We start from the raw sequence: 21,967 nt of genomic DNA, 5'->3' as shown, positions 1-21,967 counted from the left end.
CTGGTGAGATTGGAAAGGAGGATATTCTGTTTTTCCACAATAGAGGGTCCTACCACCATGTCCTCTGACAGGGACCAGGCCTGGGGTGAGCCGGTGTGGTGAAGGGTGATGACTTTCTAAAGGCTAGGTTGGGGCGGGCCCAGTGGCGCAGTGGTTAAGTTCACACATTCCGCTTCAGTGGCCTGGGGTTCGCCGGTTCAGATCCCACGTGCAGACCTACGTACCACTAGTCAAACCATGCTGTGGCAGGCGTCCCACGTATAAAGTAGAGGAAGATGTTAGCTCAGGGCCAGTCTTCCTCAGCAAAAAAAGAGGAAGATTGGTAGCAGATGTTAACTCAGGGCTAATCTTCCTCAAAAAAATAAATAAAAAATAAAAAACAAAAGACTTTTAAAAAATAAATAAATAAAAAATAAAAGGCTAAGCTAGCCTTTTAAACCATAATTAGAGTTGATGTTGAACCCCAGCTGCAAGCCCAGGGATGAGACCTAAGTCAAGTTCAGTGATATCTGAGCTTTGAGTCCCAGTGCCTGAGTTTGAAATAAATCTATTCTTTTCCTTCTGGGCCTTTATCACAGATGAAATTAGATATTTTTTATTCTCATACTTAGTGTCTATCTCTCCTACTAGAGTGTACACTCCATGAGAGCAGGAAGGGTGTTCCCCCACAGCTAGCACAATGTCTGGCACAGAGTGAGCACCAGATAAAAGTGTACTGAATGAATGGAAGAATGAAGTTTACTGTTTGGTTCCACTCAAGTAACTTGACTTCTCTGGTCTCAACCACCCATTAAGGAGATAACTACCTCTCTTGGTCAGAGGGAAGGTATGAAAGACACAAAGAACGATTTAAAGTACACACAAGAAGAATCACATTCACATGTAGCTGACGATATCCACAGTCCTTTGTATCTACCCAAGGCTTCCTATTTCTCCTGGGCTTTCCCTTCTATTTCCTCACCTGACCCTCACAACAACCCAGGAGGCAAGAAAAGCAAGGCTTATTTTGTCCACTTGATAGCTGGGGAAACAGACCCATGGAGGGGAAGGGTCACTCCAGATCACACAACGACTGCAAGGCAGAGCCAGGACTGGAACTCAGGTCCCCAGGGTCCTAGGTCAGCTCAGTACTCCTGCAGAGCCCCAATTCTTCCCTTGACCAGCACTAGACACAACAGCCTCTGCAATGGTCCCCACATGGACCATTGTAGTGGACGTCCCTCTCCCACTCTTCTCTTCCCACAGGGCTCCAGGGGTTGCTTGGCAACCAGCAACCAGCAGTAAGTGGCCTCTAATCTGGTCTGTTGCTGTGGAGTTACCGAATCTCCCTCCCTTTGCACCTGTGTGTGCTCTCACTCCCTACTAAAGAGATTTCTCCCCAATTCCCACCTCCCCAGTAAGATTCTCTTCTCTGATCTACCATAATTAACCTCTCATGAAACAGAGGGGGCTCCCAGGGACCTATGTGGTGAAGGAACCCAGGGAACAAGGCATTACCAATGCCTTCAGCATCCAACATCCCCCAGAGATGAGAGAATCTCCTTTTGTGAATGGTGCTGCTCATAACCTCCTCTTCCTCCCTCTCCACCTTCTACCCTGACAATGGCTTTCTGAAATCCCCTGGGAGAAATCAAATGGGATGAAGGAATTTAACTGAACACTTCATACAGTGCTGGTGAGTCCCTGGATGCTGCTCCAGCACTCCTGGAACCACAGGTGGGAAACTTGGGAGGGGACCTGGTCACCCTTTGCATGTGAATCAGGAGCCTAACATTACTGCATTCCTAATACCTGCCAGGCACAAGACTGTGTCATCACGTGTAGTGCACCACCCCGCTCCAGCCAACAAACCTGTGAGACTTTTACAGTTGAGGATGTTGTCTGCTCATGGAAGTGAAGTGACTTAGCAAAGCTCACACAGCTTTGGTAAAATCATGGAACTTTTGTATACAGAAATAAATATATATAAGTAGCTATAGATAAGCAGATATGTGTTCTTCCCTCTCTCTACACAATTAATTGATCATCAAAACTTGTAAATTCTAGTCCTAAATCTTTCTCAAATCTCTCTCCCCATTTCCATCTCTTACGTTATTTTGACGTTGTCTTAGTGTTACGGACTGAATATTTGTGTCTCCCCAAATTCAAACTTTGAAGCCCTAAGGTTTAGTGTAGTTATATTTGGAGATGGGGTCTCTACAGAAGTAATTAAGGTTAATTGAGTTCATAAGGGTGGGGGTCCTGAGAGCTCTCTCAGTCTCTCTCCATGTGCATGCACCAAGGAAATTCCATGTGTGCACACAGCAAGGAAGCTGTCTGCAACCCCAAGGGGAGAGCTCTCGCCAGACATCAATCCTGCTGGCACCTTGGTCTCGGACTCCAGAACAGTGAGAAAATAAATTTCTGTTGTCTAAGCCACCCCGTCTCTTATATTTTGCTGTAGTAGTCTGAGCAGACTTATACCCTTAGTTCAGGCCCTTATAATTTACCCAAACCAATGGTTTCTTTGTCTTACTTTCATCTACCCTCCAAACTGAAGGCATCTTAAAAAATGCAGATCTGATCTTTTTTTTTTTTTCTGAGGAAGATTAGCCCTGAGCTAACATCCACTGCCAATCCTCCTCTTTCTGCAGAGGAAGGGTGGCCCTGAGCTAACATCTGTGCCCATCTTTCTCTACTTTATATGTGGGACGCCTACCACAGCATGGCTTGACAAGCAGTGCCACGTCCGTACCCAGGATCTGCACTGGCGAACCCCGGGCCACTGAATCAGAATGTGAGCACTTAACCGCTGTGCCACCGGGCCGGCCCAAATCTGATCTTTTTAAAACCCTTCTATGGCTCCCCAATGCTTATGGTAGTGGTCTCCAAATATATCCCTCTAAGTAAGAAAAATGTAGGCACAGCACCCACAATATTTGTATATTTACTTAGATTATATATATATATATGTATATATATATATATCTACTTCTGTACACAAAAGATGTTAAAATACATTAAAATGACATAAATAATATTTAAATGTTTACATTTTAACACATTTTAATACATTTATGTAATGTATCTATGAATAGTACAGAAAACTTTATTTTTTGCTATGGAAAAGCACATACACACACACACAAAAACTCTAATTTTTTTTTAGCAAAAGCAATGTGATTGATCATGTCAGCTCTAATTAGATCATCATTGATTTTACCTCAAAATGTGGCTGACAATGAACTTGTGCCAGGAGTTGGAGAAACGTCAGCCATTTTCTTGGGCTCACTCAGGCTCACTATAATTAGCATTGTCTTCAATCAGAGGTTTCTTTGCAAGACTCTTAAAGCCATAGATCCACTGTGAGGGTTCATTTAGTTAAAATTAGGTAGTATAATCAATAAATCCACTTAACCAGACACAGGAAAACTGCAAAAGCTCACGGTGGGCTGAAAATGAATGAAGGAGTGAAGGAGCCACCACTGCCAACCCCTCAGGAGGGCAGAATGTCTCCCCCTACCTGAAGAATTTTCAAGCGTAAGGTATGTGACCATCTGATGTGGAAATCAATGAAGACATCTGTGTTAATCCATATAGTAAACATGAGCAAAAATTTATTTTGTATTCATAGATAAAAGTAAACTCTGTTTCTCCAGCTCCCTAAGGAGTCTTCAGGCACGTGCCCTCTGGCCCATGGCAAGAATCTTTTGTTAGTTGTGCAAGGTCCCCCTGACCTGCAAGCTGCCACCTGATAGCCTCTCCAGCAAATTTCTCTCTGAGCACCCCCTCCCTGCTCTCTCACAGCCCTGCTCCAGTTTCACTATATTGCTCACCATGCCGCAAATATCCTGTGCTCGCACCCTCTCTGTGCACTGGCTGCAAGGGGGATGTCAGATAACACAGTGGAAGCACTCACATATAATAGGTACTTGATAAATGCTTACGGATTCTCAACCTGAAGAAGTTACACTAGGTCAGTGGTCCTTCAATTTTAGCCTGCCTCAAAACCACCTGGAAGGCTTGTTAAAACACGGATTGTTGGCCTTGCCCCAGAGTTTCTGATTCAGTGGGTCTGGCTGCCTGAGACTTTGCATTTCTAAGCAATTCTCAGGTGACGCTGATGCTGCTGATCTGGAGACCACACTTCTAGAACCACTGAACTAAATGGTCTGCATAGCTTCTTGCATTTCTAATAATTTATGACTCCCCAATGCTTTAGATAGAGTTTAAATGAACAAAACAAACTTTACCTCTATATAAATTAATATTTAACATCATCATAAATGGAAATGTGGGCTCTATATGACCTAACATGCACAGTGTAGAGAAAAGACCACATAATTTAGAATCAGGAGATCTGAATTCGAATGCCACATTGTAGCTGTGTGGTCGAACTAATGCAATTTAATTAATCTCTGAGTCTGAATTTTTTTCTTCTGTAAAACAGAGTGTATTAAAATAATATCTGCCTCATGGGGTCAATTGTGGGATAATATATGGAAATAATTTGTTAAAAGAAAAAGTACTATACAGACTATACCAATAAGATATATGCACAATATATTAATGTACATTTAACAGGTAGAGTGGACAGATTATAAACAAACATGATTTGAATACTTTAAATGACAGATTTTCCCAGTGTTAAAATTCATTACCGAAAAGTATATGATCTACACGTTGCTGTATCATCTCAAATATGTACATATTTTATTAGTACACTGGTAGACACCAATAATAGAAACTGTGGTGGCAAGTTTCCAAGATGGTCTCCCAATGATCCTCACCTCCCTGTATTCATACCTTTGTGTAGATCCCTCCTCCACTGAATCAGTGACCAATAGAATACGCTAAGGTTAAGTAATAAGAGACATTGCCACTTCCTCTTTGGTTTCCTTGCTCTCTCCCTCGGGGAAGCCAGCTGCCACGCCATGAAGACACTTAAGCAGCTCTGTGGAGAGGGCCAACTGGGAAGGAACTAAGGCCTCCTGCTAACAGCCAGGAGCAGACATGTGAATAAATCACCTTGGAAGGGGATCCTCCAGCCCCACTCAAGCCTTCAGATGACTGCAACCCAAGCCAACATCTGGCTGTAACCTCCTGAGAGGCCACAAGCCAGAAACCAAGACACTCCCGAATGTTTGATCCACAGAAACTGTGCAATAATGATTATCATTGTTTTAAGCCAGCAAGCTCTGAAGTGATTTGTTACACAGTGGTAGATTACGGATACAGTAGCTAACATTTATCGCATATTTACTATGTTCCAGGAACTATGCTAAGCACTCAACAGCCCTATGATGTAGACGCTATTATAATGCCCAAAGAGAAAATGGTGGCCCAGAGATGTTAAATGATTTGGTCAAGTTTCCATGAGCAGTAAGTGACAGAACTGGAATTTGAACAGGTCCCTAACTCAAAAGCCCAGATTCTTGGTTGCTCATTTACACAGGCCGGGGTAAAGATTCTTGGATGGCTAAGCAGCAGAAGCAACCGAGCCCCCAGAGGAGAGTCAATTTGTATAAAACCAGCAAGCGGCAGCCCAGGGGCCAGACTGGCAGCAGCATTGGCGCCAGAGGCCATATGACCCAGAAGTTCCAAACTCCCAGCCCCTGTGCTGGCAGACCAGTTACCTCTTAGGACAATCCTGCCCAAGATGCTCAGGACTCACCCAGATCTGCAGCTTCACTCGCTTCTCATGGCGGTAAACTGTCTTCACCTTGAAATCGATGCCCACAGTGCTGACAAAGGCTGGAGTGAAGGTGTCATCAGCATAGCGGAAGAGAAAGGAGGTCTTGCCAACACTGCTGTTGCCGATGATGAGCAGTTTGAACATGTAGTCAAAATTCTGGTCAGAGGCATCCTTGACTCCGGCTTTACCATCAGTCACTGAAGCCATCTGCAGGAGAGACTTGTGGTCACTCAGGAACACACTTCCGGTGTCACCCTGAGTCATCAATCTTTTAATGGTCACCCCACCGTTCACACACTCACTCCCTACCTCAGTATCACTGAGGAAACACGCACCACTCAGGATCACCCCATCACTGCACCTGCCCCAAATGTTGTCTCAGGGTTGGGGTGGAACCCAGCTCCTCCCATTCATTTCTTCAGCAAATATTTACTGAGCACATTGCTCTGGGTCAAGCCCTGTGCTGGGCATGAGGAATACAAATATGAATCAGACATGGTGTCTGATCTCTGAGTGGTTCCAGATTACTGTAAAAAGCATGTAAATGCAGAGTCACAAAGCAGCAGATAAGTGATAAAGACAGAGGGAAGCCTTGGCTGAAGAAGCCCACAAGAAGCACCTAACCCGACCCGGAGGCGTGGTAGTCAAGGAGAGGCTCTTGCAGAAGGCAGCTCCTGAGCTGAGGAGTTTTGAAAAAAGAGAAGCCAAAACAGCAAACACATGAACATTTCAGGAAAGGCCCAGAATAGGGCCATCATTCCCACTTCAAAAACGGTTGTACCTTCTCACAGCTCTAAAGATGAAGCCCAAACTGTTCAACTTGACAAAGAACCAACTAACAAAAGAATAAACTCTCTAAAATTTATTTTCCCCTAAGCCTTCTCCCACCAACCTGTGCTATTTTATACCAAATTACACACTTTACTCCTAATGTGCCATGTTATCTTTCGCTTTTGTCCCTTTAGACGTGTATTCTTTCTTTCTGCCTACAAAGCTCTTCTCCTCCTAATCAACTCCGATTCATCCTTGGAGATCCACGTCGTCCCCCTTCCTGTGCATGAAGAGGCACGCACCCCTGCCCGTGCAGCCAGGGCACTCTAACAGCACGTGTATCATCTCAGACTGTTTACTATTCCGGCTCCTCCTTAGACTGAGCATCTAAGACTTAATATACTTCATTTCTGCCTCCCTAGCTTCTAGCACAAGTCCCAGCACCTAATCCACGTCCGCACCCAGTAAATGTGTGCTGAATTAATAAAGTCATATCATCACTCGGGGGCCCAAACTCATCATCTGGAAAATGGGGAGAACAACTTCTGCCCTGCTTTTCCCACAGGGCTATCACAGTACTTAAATGAGAAAATGATGATTAAGACATTAATAAACTGGTAAATCCCACACAGTTGTGAACATAACTCATTATTATTCCAAATCCTTCAAAGCCTAGATCCTTTATTTATTTGTTCATTCGCTCATTCATTCACTCACCCAGCAAGTATTTATTATGTGCCAGGCCTTCCCTGAGACCCCAGCCCTCTCAGACCTGCGACCATCCTCTCCTTTCCTAGAACACTCTGGAGCTGAACTCCATAATCTGGCACTTGGTCCTATGGTCTTGAGTCTTTAAATTGTATCTTCTACATCTTACCAGCCACAGGTACCCTGCTTCTCCACCTGCAGACTCTCTTTGTGCTCAGCACTGGGTACATGGATGGGCTGGGTGAGTGGTAAGGAGGATGCAAGGACAGCCCTAAGATGAGATAGTGCCCAAGGTGTCACTCTCCTTAGGAATTCCTGCTTTTTTCCCCAAAGGAAAAGAGAGTGAGACTGGTGGATTTAGCTCTATCGGCCTCTCAGGTGAGCTGTAAGGACAAGGAGCTGACAAATGTAGAAGGTTTAAAGCCCTCTTGAAGAAAGGTCAGACACACGTGGGATTATTAGCAGCCCTTTAATAACACTTCCTTGAATATGCCGACACTAGCCTCTGGTGGCCTCTGTTTTTCCTTTTCTTTCCTCCCAGCTTCCAAGCCTTTATCTGAGACCCTCAGCTCCATCCCTGTATCAATCTGCCCAGTGACAAGGCTCACCAGGTGGGTGTGGAACATGCCCAGGACACTTGGAAACTGAGGCGAAGCATTTCCATGGAAGAAGAAAATGAGATTGGAGAGGAGGGTGCCATTGCCTGCTAAACTGTCTCATTTTCCTGACATCAGTTTTTATGGTACAAGATGCAGAACTTGTTTCAAGAACTGGTGATTCAAAGGAATTTTGCTTTTTTCTACCTAAAACATGGGAAGCAACCACAACGACCTCACACCACCCTCTGCTCTGTTGCCAGTCATCTTTGTTTGTTTACAACAGAAAATTTCTATTTTGAAAGTATATATTCATTATGAAAAATTAGAAAAAAACACGTGTAAGAAAAATTTTTTTTAATTACCAGACATCCTACCCTACTCAGAAACTGCCATCTTTAACATTTTAAGTGTATTTCCTCCCTTATTTTTTCATGCAACAAAATGCCATCTATTTAAATTATAGCTTATTATTTGTTCATTTAAAAGGTAACACATTGAAAATAATTCAAACACACTTTTACTATTTGCAAGTATTACTTTATCACTATCTGTAGTTTGCATTACTATCTTAATTTTTAGAATAAAAAATAAATAATATGTAAAGACTTGAAGGTAAGACGTGAAACCATAAAACTCCTAGAAGAAAATACAGGCAGTACACTCTTTGACATTGGTCTTAGAAGCATCTTTTCCAATACCATATCTACTCGGACAAGAGAAACAAAAGAAAAAACAAACAAATGGAACTATATCAGACTAAAGAGCTTCCACAAGGCAAAGGAAACCAGGAACAAAACAAAAAGACAACCCACCAAATGGGAGAAAATATTTGCAAATCATATATCCAACAAGGGGTTAATCTCCAAAATATGTAAAGAACTCATACAACCCAACAACAAAAAAACAAACTGATCAAAGAATGGGCAGGAGATCTGAACAGACATTTTTCCAAAGAAGATACACAGACAACAGACACATGAAAAGATGTTCAACATCACTAATCATTAGGGAAATTCAAATCAACACCACAATGAGATATCACATATACCTGTCAGAATGGCTATAATTACCAAGTCAAAAAATAACACATTGGAGAGGTTGTGGAGAAAAGGGAACCCTCACTGCTGGTGGGAATGCAAACTGGTGCCACCACTGTGGAAAACAGTATGGAGATTTCTCAAAAAATTAAAAATAGAAATACCATAACACCCAGCTACCCCACTACTGGATATTTACCCAAAGAACTTGAAATCAACAATTCAAAGAGACTTATGCACCCCTATGTTCATTGAAGCATTAGTCGCAATAGTCAAGATGTGGAAGCAACCTGAGTGCCCATCAACGGATGAATGGATGAAGGATGTGGCATATATATACACAATGGAATACTTAGTCATAAAAAAGACAAAATCACCCTATTTACAACAACATGGATAGACCTTGAGGGTATTATGTTAAGCAAAATAAGCCAGACAGAGAAAGACAAACACCATATGATTTCACTCATATGTGGGAGATAAACAAACACATGGACAAAGAGAACAGATTAGTGGTTACCAGAGGGGAAAGGGGGTTGGGGATGGGCATAAGGGGTAAAGGGGCACATATTTATGATGACTGACAAACAATAATGTACAACTGAAATTTCATAATGTTATAAACTATTATGACCTCAATAAAATAAAAAAATAAATAAATAATATGGAACCTAAAGGTTTACAGTGAAAAGTAAGTCTTGCTTCTGCCCTTATTCCCAATCCCCAGTTCCCCTCCCCAGAGGCAAATGTTACCCATTTATGTATCCTTCAGAAATAGTTTTTACATATAAAAGCATAGAGTTCTGTTTACATTTGCTATTTATATATAAATGATAGTATACCATACATTCTAGTCTATATCTTCTAAGTATATTTTAATAGCTTTAAATTAAAATATACTTAAATATTAAGTATATTTTAATAACTTTCATTAGTTTTGTATCCTGCTCCTTTCCACTTAACATTATATCATGAATATTTTACTGAGATTTTAAAACTCTTCATAAATATCATTTCAACTGGCTACATTATATTCCATCCTATGGCTGTGTTATATGACTGATTCTTTAATGTTGTACATTTATTTTTCTATTCTTAATTTATTATAAATTTGAGTACAATGACCATTTCTTTACATAAATATTTATTCACTTTCCTATTTATTTCCTTAGGAGAGATCCCTAGAAATGGAACTCCTGGTCAAAGAGTAACTTTACTAAAACACAGATTTGATCCTTACCTCAATTTCATGTCCTTTATTTATTTTACCCTCTAAATAAACCTGGGAGATAAAACTGGAAGGACAGTAATTATTATTCCCATTTGACCAAGAAGGAAACTGAGGGCCAGGAATTAAGAGGATTTGCCCCAGACTCACAGCTAACAGCTGAGACTAGATCGAATACCGGGCAGTGTTATGGGAAAGTTCAAAATCACTGCTCTATTCCTCAGCTGAATTCTTGGGCAAGAAATATTGCCTCTCTAAGCCACAGCATTTTTACCTTAAAATAGAGAAAATACCACCTACTTCACAAAGCTGTGGTACAAGTAGAACGAGCAGTTACCATATGGAAATAACCTGGCATGATTTCTTGGCCCATGGGAAGGACTCAAATATTACTTCACTGGCCCCTTTAATTCACTTCTACAGTCAAATCTTGTTCAATCTTGCTCAGCTGCCCTCTCCCTAATCTGGGCTCCATTATTTGAGCTTGTTTTACGATTAACTGTCTGCCTCCCCTTCTGGATTCAGCTGAGTTTTATCCATCCTTACATCCTGTCATCACTGGACCTATAGTAAATACTTAGGGCATGTTACTCCTTTCAATAAACATTTATTGAGCCTTTGCCATGCACCAGACTTTTGACGTCAATGTCGTACGATGGGTCTTCATTTTTGTGATGCAGCTGTTTACACTCTTAGATTGCTGGAACTATAAGGGATTTTGGAGTGGCAGCTTTATCATACTAAAGACTGGCTGCTGCTCCCAGCTTTCCCGGTAATTCAATGTATGGACTTGGGTAAGTCACTTAAACTGAGCCTCAGTGTCTCATCTATGACACGATAAAAATACCTACCTCACAAGGCTGCCTTGAATTTTACATAAGAGAATGTCTATAAATGTGCTTTGTACACTGTGTTGAGAAAAATGCACATGGCCTCATGTAGACTAGCAGGAAACATGCCTGTCTTTATTAGCAACATCGGCTACAGCTGTGAGAGTGGGGCGTGAGGCAAGAGTAAAAAATAGATTCAATGCCTGGTCTGATCCACTCCCCTTATTTTACAAGTAAAAAAAATTAAGGATCCACAAAGAGAAATGATTTGTCCATGGTCACACAGCAAGTCAGTCGGAGTGTTATGACTAGAACTTTTGTTATCAAATGACTTCCAGATTGGGCTGGGTTTAGGGAAAATAAAAACCACAACAGGGGGCCTCCTTGGGGGCGCAGCGGTTAAGTGCGCATGTTCCACTTCAGTGGCCCGGGGTTCTCCGGTGTGGATCCCAGGTGCGGACATGGCACCGAGTGGCAAGCCATGCCATGGTAGGCATCCCACATGTAGAGTGGAGGAAGATGGGCACGGATGTTTGCTCAGGGCCAGTCTTCCTCAGAGAAATGAGGAGGATTGGCAGATGTTAGCTCAGGGCTAATCTTCCTTGGGGGAAAAAAAACAATTTTAGGATGAGTAAAGAAGCATCCCCAGCACCCTGAGCATCTCTTTTCTAGCACTTGCCACACTGTGCTGTCAACATCTGTTTCTGTGCACACAGCATAGCCTTCCCAGGAGTGGTGTGAGAACACGGAGAGGCACAGGGCCTAGAGGTTCAGTCGGAAGGCACGTTCAGACAGAAGCCCCCAAGGCGATCTTCTCAGGAGGTGGGGGCAGGGGCTGCACAGACATTTCCAAGCGAGGCAAAAAGCATCCCAGCAGGCAGCTGCCTGAGGCGGATCTGAGCAGATGGGTCACTGCACAGTGGTGCGTGCAGAACCGCATTTGTAAGATAAGCATCAATCAGATCTTCCCTCTCTTTTGTGGCAGTCACATAAATGATAGAGCTGGGTAGCTCACTGTCTCCGTGACAAGCAAGATAGATGAAGGCCTAGGGACCATCTGGGAAGTCGTCCCTGGTCCCAGGCTAGGGGAAAGAAGGAAATGGCTCCTCCAAGGGTTGATGTGAAAAGCAAACAACGCTTTCAGTCTCATAGGCAGCAGAAATAAGCACCTACGGAAGAAGCCAACTTCAGGCAGGAAAGAGGGAGAAGAGGCGGAGAGAGCCCTAAAATCCAGCAAGAAGAGATCAACTGAAGACAAGTAGTGAAGTGAATGGATGAACTTCTCTTTTGATGAGAGGAGCACAAGATTAAGTCAGAGAGACCAGTGTTGAGCTCTGGCTCTCTCGGCACTTGTATAACCTTAGGCAGATCAGTTCTCATCTATAAAAAGTTAATAAAATGACTTCCTGGCAAACTGTTCTAAGAATTAAAACCAGTATATGGAAGAGTGCTTTATAAACCCCTGAAATTTTTGTCTGTGTGCTTCATATTTTCTCCTACCAAGTCATGCTGGGTAGTGGAAATAGCCTGGAGTTCCAAATCAAACAAACAAGATTCACTTTCCAGGTCTATCATTTATTAGCTTGGGACCTTAGCAGGCAATTTTACATGAGACACAGTTTCATCATTGGTAAAACAAGCATTGTTGGGAAGATTATAGTCAATGTGGGTAAAGCATCTAGATGGTATATGATATGTAGCAGGTGCTCAATAGATGTAATTCATCTTCCTATTGGGAACATTTATTAGTAAGCATAGGGAGGGAGTTGGGCAAATGTGGACCTGACCCTACAATATGCAACCTCCTCTCTAAAGCCATATTCTACTAACTTTTCTAATTCAACCTTTCTTTATACCATTCCCCACTGCCAACCTCTCACCACCAGCTCACCTCCTCATGGTTTCCCCAGGTCTCTTAGAGCCACAGAAACAGTATCATAATAGCTACCATTTATTGAGCGCCTACTGAATGCCAGCCACTCTACTAGGTGCATTCTTTCTTGCATAGAATGTAGGCACACCTGCATAATAATATTAGTGGCCTCTCTCTTTTGTACTGTCCTTCACAGTCCACAAAACTCTTTTCACTCACATTATCATATTTGCTTCTCACAACAATTCTTGGGGGTGGATGAGGAAACTGAGGCAGGAGCACCACCAGGGGTCAATTGTTCATTCAATCAACATTCACTGAGCACTACTGTGCGCCAGGCCCTGTGCTGCACTCTGGGGAGACGGAGAGGAACCTTAGAAGTTCTGAGCTGAGAGGAGAAACCTTTGTTTAACATCCTCTACAGGTTACTGATGCTTCCCTTCAGATCATAATCCTTAAGAAAATGGAGATTTCTTGGACTAGAGATTACTTTAGATTTTTGCCTTTTCCCATAGTGTTTCCTTTGATAAGAATACGTCTTCCTTCGCTGCTAGCTAAACCCTTCATGACCAGGAAGGCTTCCCTTACCCATGGCCCTCGGCAAAATGTCTCTCCTCTGGCTAACACAGTGCCAGGACTTCCACTACCATAGATAGGGCTTTTCATGGACTTCCATTGTCTTCCTCCCTTTATAGGCAGAGAAGAGGTGAGCATCCACCTGTGCACACACACATCCACTCCTTTTACCCTCCCCCACCCTTTCCATCTGGATTCCAGGAGGTTGGGTTGGAGGGCCCTGTCTTTCTCCCACCCTCCTCCACACCTCTATTAGCTTCCAGAGGCTGTCACCCGGCCCCCCTAAAGCCCATTCTCACACTTGGACTCCAGAACAGAGCTGCCTGTGGATGAATTTTTCTCTCCACGATTCTCTTCTTGTCTATGATCCCAGGTGGCAGCGTGACAAGGTCCAGTGCCTGTGCGCCCTCCTCAACCTTCTGAAGAGCTAAGACACAGCCAGCACCTGGGTGCCCACGGACTCCACTCCGGGCTCCCATTCATTATCCTTCCACTCTCACCCCACAACCCACACCTGGCCTCCTCCCCAACCTGACCCAGCGCTGCCCCCACCCTAAACTCTCCAGGTTCTTTGACAGATCCTCCACTCCCGGCCGCCAGACCCCTGCTCTATTCCAGCGCCTCTCCGCCCCGCACCCTGCCCACAACTCGGGCGCCCACCGCCCATATCCAAGGCCACTGCCCTCTCCCTCCACCAGCTCCCCGCCCCCTTCCTCTGCAGTTGGGGTAGACCCAGGCTTGCCTCCCACCCTCCCATTCCTCCAGGCTTCTCGCCTCCAAGCCCCACCCCTCGCCCCCGACTCACGGTTACCCGCCTTGCCCGTCGGCAGCTGGGCTCCGCAGCCTTTCCGCTCCCTGCTCTCCACACTCACGTCCCCGCTCCCCTTTACCCTCTGCCCGACCAGCACCCCACTCCCACCCCGCGCCCCTTCGTCACCTCACTCCTCTCCAGCTCAAAACGACCCCCGTCGACCCAGTCTCCTCCCCTGCACGCTTCCCCCTTGCCTGGCTCCCTCAACCCTCTCGCTTCAGCACCCCCTTCGCCCCTCGGCGGCCAGGTCCCCTCTCCCCGCGCCGCCCCCTTCAGCTCCCTCCTTCCATCTCCGCCGACCCCAGCGCCCCGGGTTTCCCCCTCTGCGATCCCTCGCTGCGCTCCGGTGGCTGCTCACCCTTTTCCCCAAAGCCGGGGCGCCCTCTTTCTGGCCCCCCTACTCTCGCTGCCCCTGCCCCGGCGGCTCCCCCGGTCCGGGTGGCCACCCAGCGCCCCCTCCCCGGGCAAGCACCTCGCTCACCGCCGCGGCGCCCCCTCCTTAGCGGCCTCCCCCGGCCCCTTCTCCTCGGGGGCCCCTCCGCCGCCCTGCGCTCCCTCTCAGCGCCGCTCGCGGTCCGCAGCGCCCCGCGCCGGGATCGGTCCCCGATCCTCCCGGGCGGGCGCCGGGGCCGCGCCCCTCACCTGGGACTCCGGGCGCGGGACGAGCGGCTCGCTCCCCGGCAGCAAAGCGGGACGCTGGACCTGGTGGCGGCGGCAGGCGCGGCGGGGTTCGCGGAGACGGCGGGGCGGGGCGGGTCTGGCGCCCAGAGCGGCGACTTAGGGCTGAGGCTCGGGCTCCTGCGCGGCTCGGCTCCAGCCGCTTCCAGGCCCCACCCACGCCCCGCCCAGGGGCGGAGTCCGTGCTCGCCCCGCCCCGGCCACGGAGCAGGGCAGACGGAGGGAATCCTCGGTACCTTGAAGGCCCCGAGCTCCCCAATATCTGGGTGACTATCGTGATTCACGTTCATTCTCCCGCCCTCGTTCCATAGGCTGAACTTACAGGGGTGATCAGAGAGTTTTGATGATAACGTAGATGATCATGGGTACCGAGCTTTGCCATCTCGAAAGCAGTTTCCTGTCCGTCATCTCACTTCATCCTCACAAAGCCCAGGGAAAGAGGTGGAACCTGGACTGCTGACGACAAGAAGAAACTAAGGCAGAAACCTGGGCATTGTCCTCCACCCTGTGCACCGCTTCACGCCCCACATCCCATCAGTCTAGTAATAACACCTCCTCAACATACCCTGTCCTGCCCTTCCTCTCCATCTCCACCGCTCTCACCCTCATTCGGGCCTCATCACTTCTTGCCCGGACTAATGTAACAACCTCACCCTCCACCCCATCCCCTACACCAGCAGGCTGAGTGATTGTTCTCATGTGACCATGTTACCAGAAACGTTGTTGAAACAAAACAAAAACTTTCAATGGCTCCTCATTAGGAGCAGTTGCTTGAGTGAGAAAACGTTCTGGCCTGGTCTTTAAGAAGTCCCAGCTATGCCAGGGGAGGTAGGCATGGAGGCAATTAGCGCTCCACTGACGTGGGCTTCACACAGGTCTTCCTGAGGTCACAGGAGCCAGCTGCCAGCTTTGGTTTAGAATCGTTGTCCTTCCACACACTCTTCACCCATCCCAAATCTTGGAGGTCTGAGTGAGATACCAAAACCACTTTTTCCCCAAGTTCCATTGTTACCCTGTCCACAATTGGTTTCTCCAACGTGGGGAACCACCCAACTGACAGCCCCTCTGGTTGTCTGGCTTCTCTCTCAGTCTCATACCGTTCTCCCTCCCTTTCACTCACCTTGCCACTGCCCACCTCCCTGGCAGACCCTTCCATTGTGCCCTCTAGAACCCTGTTCCTTTGTCAACAAACTCTCCTACACCCTCTGCTTCTTCAGAGAGTACTCAGGTAACTTTTTTGCCTTTATTGAAACTTGAACCTCCTCTGGGACCTCTAGTAGCCCTCTGCAAGAAGGCTTACTATCCCACTCCCCACACACCATAAAACCAGGGGGTGGGGTCAGCATTGCTACCTCCACCCTAGCACAAAAATTCCTTCCCCTTTGCTCTCCAGCCATACGGCCTTCTACCCCCCTCATCGAGGACGTCACTGACGCCCACTTGCTCCTTATGCATTGAAAATTTCAGCCCCTGGCCCACAGTTGTCCTCATTAGCCCCTGTCCTGCCATGCTCCCGGCGACTTCAGTAGCCATGTGGTTTCCTGATTCCTCAGTCTTGGTCTCCTCTTCACATCACCTTGGCCACTGACTCCCGTGGTCACATCCTGAACTCTTAATCACCCAGAGCTAGTGACTCTGTGATCTCAAAATCAAGTATCCTCCCCTGCCTGCTCCCTCACTCCCTTTCTCCCACAAGGCCTACTTTCCTCATTTCAAAATGGGTGTGATGATAATGGTTCATTCTTCACAGGAATAATGAGATAACGTATAAAACCATCCTTTTAAAGTCGTGAGACATTATGAGAACAGGTGACATTGCCTTTATGTGGCCTTAGGTCTTCTGATTTCTTTCCCCTTCTCCTTCCCCTGAAAGGCCATGTAGTAAAGTGGAAAAAGTACAGACTTGCAGCCAGACAGATCTGGTTCTCAATCCTTATTCCTCCACTTGCTTGGTGTGTGATCTTTATGCAAATTATCTCATTTTTCTGAATTTGTAGAAATAGCAATAATGAGAGCTACCTCTCAGGGTTGTTGAGAAGATCAAATAAGAAAATGAGATAGCATCTGGCAAGCATGTGATAGAGAGCCAGGCACACAGTAAGCACTCAGTAAACAGGAAACATTGGTTATTATAACAACAAAATTCTATTTTTAACCACAAATGCCTTCCAAGAAGGATAGACCCTAATGCACAAAAGGTCCTTTTGTCCTACTCAGAGACTTGAGGGGTGTGGATACGTAAGTGTGGGAGGAGAGGGGGGAACACTAAATACTCTGTGTGAAAAAGGGAGAACAATTTGGAATTGACCTGGCAAAACAGGAGGGAGAGATCATAAAGAGAGGTAGGAGGAGAAAAGGAAAAGAGAGCAAGAAAATCAGCGTAAGGGTAGGTGTTACATGGGTAAAAGGTCAGAGGAAACCCGCCCATGGCAGGTGGACAAAAGAGTGTTTAAGCACTGGAATGCACAAAATGGGGTAAGTTGTTTGTTGCACAATGAGGTAACCACTTTCTGTGACACTCAAGACTTCGGAAAAGGCCATTACACTCAGGAATGCTTTCTGAGAGAGGGGAGTTGTGAGGGTGAGTGAGTAGGGATGTTGAGCAATGCGCTTTGTTTTTCTGAGTTGAAAAAGGAGACCAGAGAGAGAGACTATGAGAGCACAAGCCCTCGTGGAATTTGCAGAAATCTCCAGGAGGGCTTCAAACTTACAAGGGTTCTAAAATGTGAAAATTGAGGTTCAAACCCATTGCACTTAGATCTTAAAGGGGCAGAGAGGCCACATCTGATCTTTGGGCTGTATCATTTACGCCCCCAGTGCTACCCTCCTATTGACTAGCAAGTGACCACCAGAGGGAAGAACAAAATAAATCAAATTATGTTGGACTGTCTTCACTTCCAGATCCAAAGGCCCAAGTAAGAATAGGAAGCTAGACAAAATTCTACCTTTGTTTGAATCAGATTAGATAGCAATGATAATCATTAAGACTCAAAATATACTGGGCTCATTCACATCTTTTATCTCATTTAGTCCTCAATACAATCATGCAAGGTATGGATTGTCATCCCCTTTTTCTAAATGAGGAAGCAGAAGTCAGAAAGTTTGTGACTTGCCAAGGTCACACATCTGGTAAATGGTAGAACCAGATACCAGGTCTGTCTGACTCCAAGTTCAGGGTTCTTTCTATTTGACCCCAGAATATTGACTGCTCAGTGAAGACATTGTAATTGAGTTGTACAAAAAAAATTTCCTTAAATCTTTTCTAGTTGCCGGAGTAATCAGCCTTCTCCAGCTCCTGGTTTTTACATGAAATATAAAATTGATGCTTTTTATTGAAATGAAAATCAGTCGCTTAGAAAAGGTAGTAGCAGAAGCGTGGATGTCATTTGGAATGTCCAAATCTTTACAAGATTCAAGTCTACACCCCAGAGTGAGTCCCTCATGGCCAGTCTAGGAACTTAGATGTGTTGACAGGTCAAGTGTTTTCATCTGACCCCTTCAGGGAGTTGCCTCATGCAGTCGGGGAGCTGGAGCTGGTGCCGGAAGGTCACCAGAAGCTGTGAAGCAGCTCTAGAAACATAGGATTCCATGCGAGGAGTGGCGAGGATGGACCTGGAAGGAGAGGTAAGGGCCATATGATCTAAGGTCCGTAAATCATGTTAGAGATTTGAGAATTTACCTTGCAAGCAAAAGGTTTAAACAAAGGTTACAAAGGCATGCAAGAAAGATAGCTCTGACAGTAGTGGGTATGACAGCTGGGATGGGAAGGGTAGGGAGCAGGAAGACAGGAGATAGGGGACAGAGTTAGAGATTTCTGTAACAATCCAGGTGAGAGATGAAGAAGATCAGAACTCATGTCATAGCAGTGGGGAAAGTGGAAAGTAGAGGGATTTGATATTTACAAATATCAGGAGGTAAAATCCGCTGGGCTTGGTGACAGATTAAATGTGAGATATGAGGGAAAGGGAACCGGCATAAATAACCAGGTAGACATTGAAGCCATTAATTGATAACGGGGCGCAGAAGTTGTGTCAGTTACTTATTGCTGCATAACAAACCACTCCCAAAAATTCAGTGGCTGAAAACAGCAATAATTTATTATTTCTCTCAATTCTGTGGGTGGCTGAATGGGCTCATTTGCTGGTTTTACCTGGGATCACTCATGAGCAGCGTTCAGCTGGAAGGTCAGCTGCACTGGAATGTCTAAGATGGCCTCCCTCACAGGTCTGGCAGTTGGTGCTGGCTGAGGGCTGGGTATCGTGGTTCGTCTCCATGTTCTAATCCACCAGGAGGCTAGACCAGCTTACACTGTGGTCTTGGGGCAGCATTCCATGAGGGTAAATGCAGAAGATACAATCTCTAAAGGCCTAGCCTCAGTAATGCATAACATCACTTTATTCTATTGGCCAAATCGAGTCACAAGTCCATCCTAGATTCAAAGGGGTGGAGAAATAAACTCCACCTCTGACTAGGAAGAAGTGCAAAGGTGCATCAGAAAGCGGCATGGATCCAGGGAAGGGAGGAATCTATGGCTTTTAACCAATCTACCACAGGAGTGAGAACAGATGTGGACAATGAGAAAAAATAATTATCTCAAATGACACTTCATGCACTAATCACTCCTTCTTCTCTGTGCTTCAGTTTCTTTATTCATAAAATAACTGAGTGTCTGGGTCCATTCTCTCCACCTGCATCCGTTTATGAGGTGAAACTTGTTCAAAGACATACTGAGGACACTGCCCCACCCCAGGGCACACCACTGTCATCAGGGGTGGAATCTCACACACACAAGGGAAACATTCAATATGTCAATAGTCAGAATCCAGGTCCCACCCATCCTCCCCCACCTCTCCCCCTCCCACCCTGCCAATCCTTCTCCAAAGCATTTTCATTCTACCTCCTGAGACCATGTCATTCCTTCCTCTCCATTCCACGGCTACAACCTCCTCACTGTCCTACCCCCACGATGGCCTCCAGTCTTCCCCTGTAATCCACACTGCACTCTGCATCAGAGGACCCTTCCTAAACCCAGTCTAAAATGCCCCCCTTTGCCCTATTCTGAAGCCCACCTGTTTAATAAGCACATATGGCCCCTTTGGTCTGGCCCCACCTACCCTCTAGCCTCATTACTGGACACTTCCCCATCACGTCCTAAGCTCCAACAACATTAAACTACTTGCAGTTCTCTAAATGTGAAGTGCTCCATAACATCTCCATGAATTTGCATCTGTTTCTCCCTCTACCTGGAATGCCATTCACTCATTCATTCATTCATTCATTCACTCACCCACACAGCAAATATCTCCTGAGTACCTACTATGCACAGGGATGAATAACAAACGGTCCCTGATCTGAAGTTGCTCAGTGTCTGGTGCAGGATAGCAGGCTATAAGATGCACTTGTCTGAGTTCCACAAGTGCAAACACCACACTACTACCCAACAGGGTGCCTTCTGGATCCTTCTTGGAAGGGGCCGGAGATATTTGCTGAATAACTAGGCATAGGAATATTTACAAAGGATTTCTTGCATCCCATCTCATTTAACTTTCACAATTAAACCCAAGAAGTGGAGGCTGATTCAAACCATCTTGCATGTGAGGAAGAAATAACTAGCCTGTGGTTTCTTAGCTACTGAAAGTAGGGAAAGCCAGGACTGCAATCAGCCATATCAATGACTTTGGCAAGACATAGCTGTTTCCTCACTGTGGGATGTGTCATCAGGGAGGAGCCTGAGAGTTAGGCTAGGCCCCTGGGATGCAGGTCCTGGGATGCAAAGTTGAGACTTAAGCTGAGCCTTCAAGGATAAGTAGGAGTTAAACTCATGGAGAAGAAACCCAGGCAGATGGACCAGAGTGAGCAAAGGCCCAAAGGTGTAAAGTGATCTGAAGTCTTCAGGGAACTACAGAGGTTGTGAGTCTCTGGAAGCAGAGGCATGACAGGCACGACACAGGTGATGAGTGAGATGGGAGGATAAGTCGGAGTCAGAGGTGAGCCAGGGCTGGGGAAGCCATGCTAAGGATGACAGACTCAATGACAGGGTGATGCAGAGCTGTTACAGGGCTTTATCCATGGGGAAGACTTGGCCAAATTCATTCTTTAGAAAGATCTCGGCTTGCACAATGGGAGATGGACTGGAGGTTACAAAACAGGGGACAAGGAGGCCAGAGCGATGAAGTGACTTCAAAGGACATTATGAGACCTGAGCTGGGAGATGCAGTGGGACATTAGCGGGACGAAAAGGACAAGATTTGGTGACTATTTGAATGTAGACAGGGAGAAAGGAAATTGAGGCAACTAGGAGAGCTTTCTGACTTGGGTGGTGTCATTCCCTATGAGCAAAGGAACAGAAGAGACAGCAGTGGGGGAAGTGGGGTCAGGAAGAAGCTGAACAAAAGCGCGTGGTTAAAGCAGCATCTGAGCTGGAAACGATCATTCACAATTGTCTTTATCAGCTTTATTCAAATTTAAGCAAGCCCACCAGTTGTCTCAGTCAAGCCTCTCCCCCAGAGCCTAGAAGAAGAATTTGGCACCATCAACCCCTCGTTTCCGCCTCCCCTACCTTCTGGTCCTCTCTTTCCCTGGTTATTACATAGAGAATACCCTGTCTTTAACACAATGACAAGAGAGCATTGTTACCAGGGTTTTAGTTCAAAACCTAATTAAGATTTTATGAGGAGACAAAGGAACCTCAAATCAGCCATCCCCACCAATCCAACATGGGAGTCCCCTCTACAGCCCTGGTGTGCCCTTCCAAGGATGAGGAGACTGCCTTCTCCAGGGCGGGCTGCTTTGTCTTTGCACAACTCTTGTTGTTAGGAAAGTCCTCTTCTTTGCTGAAATCTGCTTGTTTGTAGCTTTCACCCTGTGGTCTTAGTTCTGCATCATTATATCATTCATTCATTCCACAAAGATTTGTCGATCAGTTACTATGTGCTAACACATAGCAGTGTTCCAGGCACAGAGTACACACACGTGAATGAAATAGACAGAACCCCCGCTCACATGGAGGTTATGAATCCTAGGAGGAGAGACAAACAATAAATAAGTAAACAAAATATATGACATAATTTCAGTTGATGATGAGCACATTTAAGGAAATATTCCAACAACATGTGACTCGGAAAGGGAACTATTTTAGAATGATTCAAACAGGGAAAGCCTCTCTGAGGAAGTGACATTTGA

General features: G+C 45.7%; 2 protein-coding genes across 2 annotated transcripts in view; both read right to left on the bottom strand.

Annotated features, from left to right (window-relative positions):
• Positions 1–14,967, bottom strand: part of RAB3B (RAB3B, member RAS oncogene family) — a 57,075-nt gene extending 42,108 nt beyond the window's left edge. Inside the window, exons 1-2 of the mRNA XM_044770776.2 lie at positions 14,750–14,967; positions 5,654–5,881 (exon numbers count right to left, since the gene is read on the bottom strand). Coding sequence (XP_044626711.1) covers positions 5,654–5,881 — 228 coding nt within the window. The 5' untranslated portion in view covers positions 14,750–14,967. The remainder of the gene's footprint in view (positions 1–5,653; positions 5,882–14,749) is intronic.
• A 6,252-nt stretch (positions 14,968–21,219) lies between these two features.
• TXNDC12 (thioredoxin domain containing 12) overlaps positions 21,220–21,967 on the bottom strand; it is a 40,362-nt gene continuing 39,614 nt past the window's right edge. The window contains exon 7 of the mRNA XM_070509931.1: positions 21,220–21,803. Coding sequence (XP_070366032.1) covers positions 21,784–21,803 — 20 coding nt within the window. The 3' untranslated portion in view covers positions 21,220–21,783. The remainder of the gene's footprint in view (positions 21,804–21,967) is intronic.

The sequence above is a fragment of the Equus asinus genome, chromosome 5 (genome assembly GCF_041296235.1).
Source record: "Equus asinus isolate D_3611 breed Donkey chromosome 5, EquAss-T2T_v2, whole genome shotgun sequence".
NCBI lineage: Eukaryota > Metazoa > Chordata > Mammalia > Perissodactyla > Equidae > Equus > Equus asinus.
This window is presented reverse-complemented; position numbering and strand designations above follow the sequence as displayed.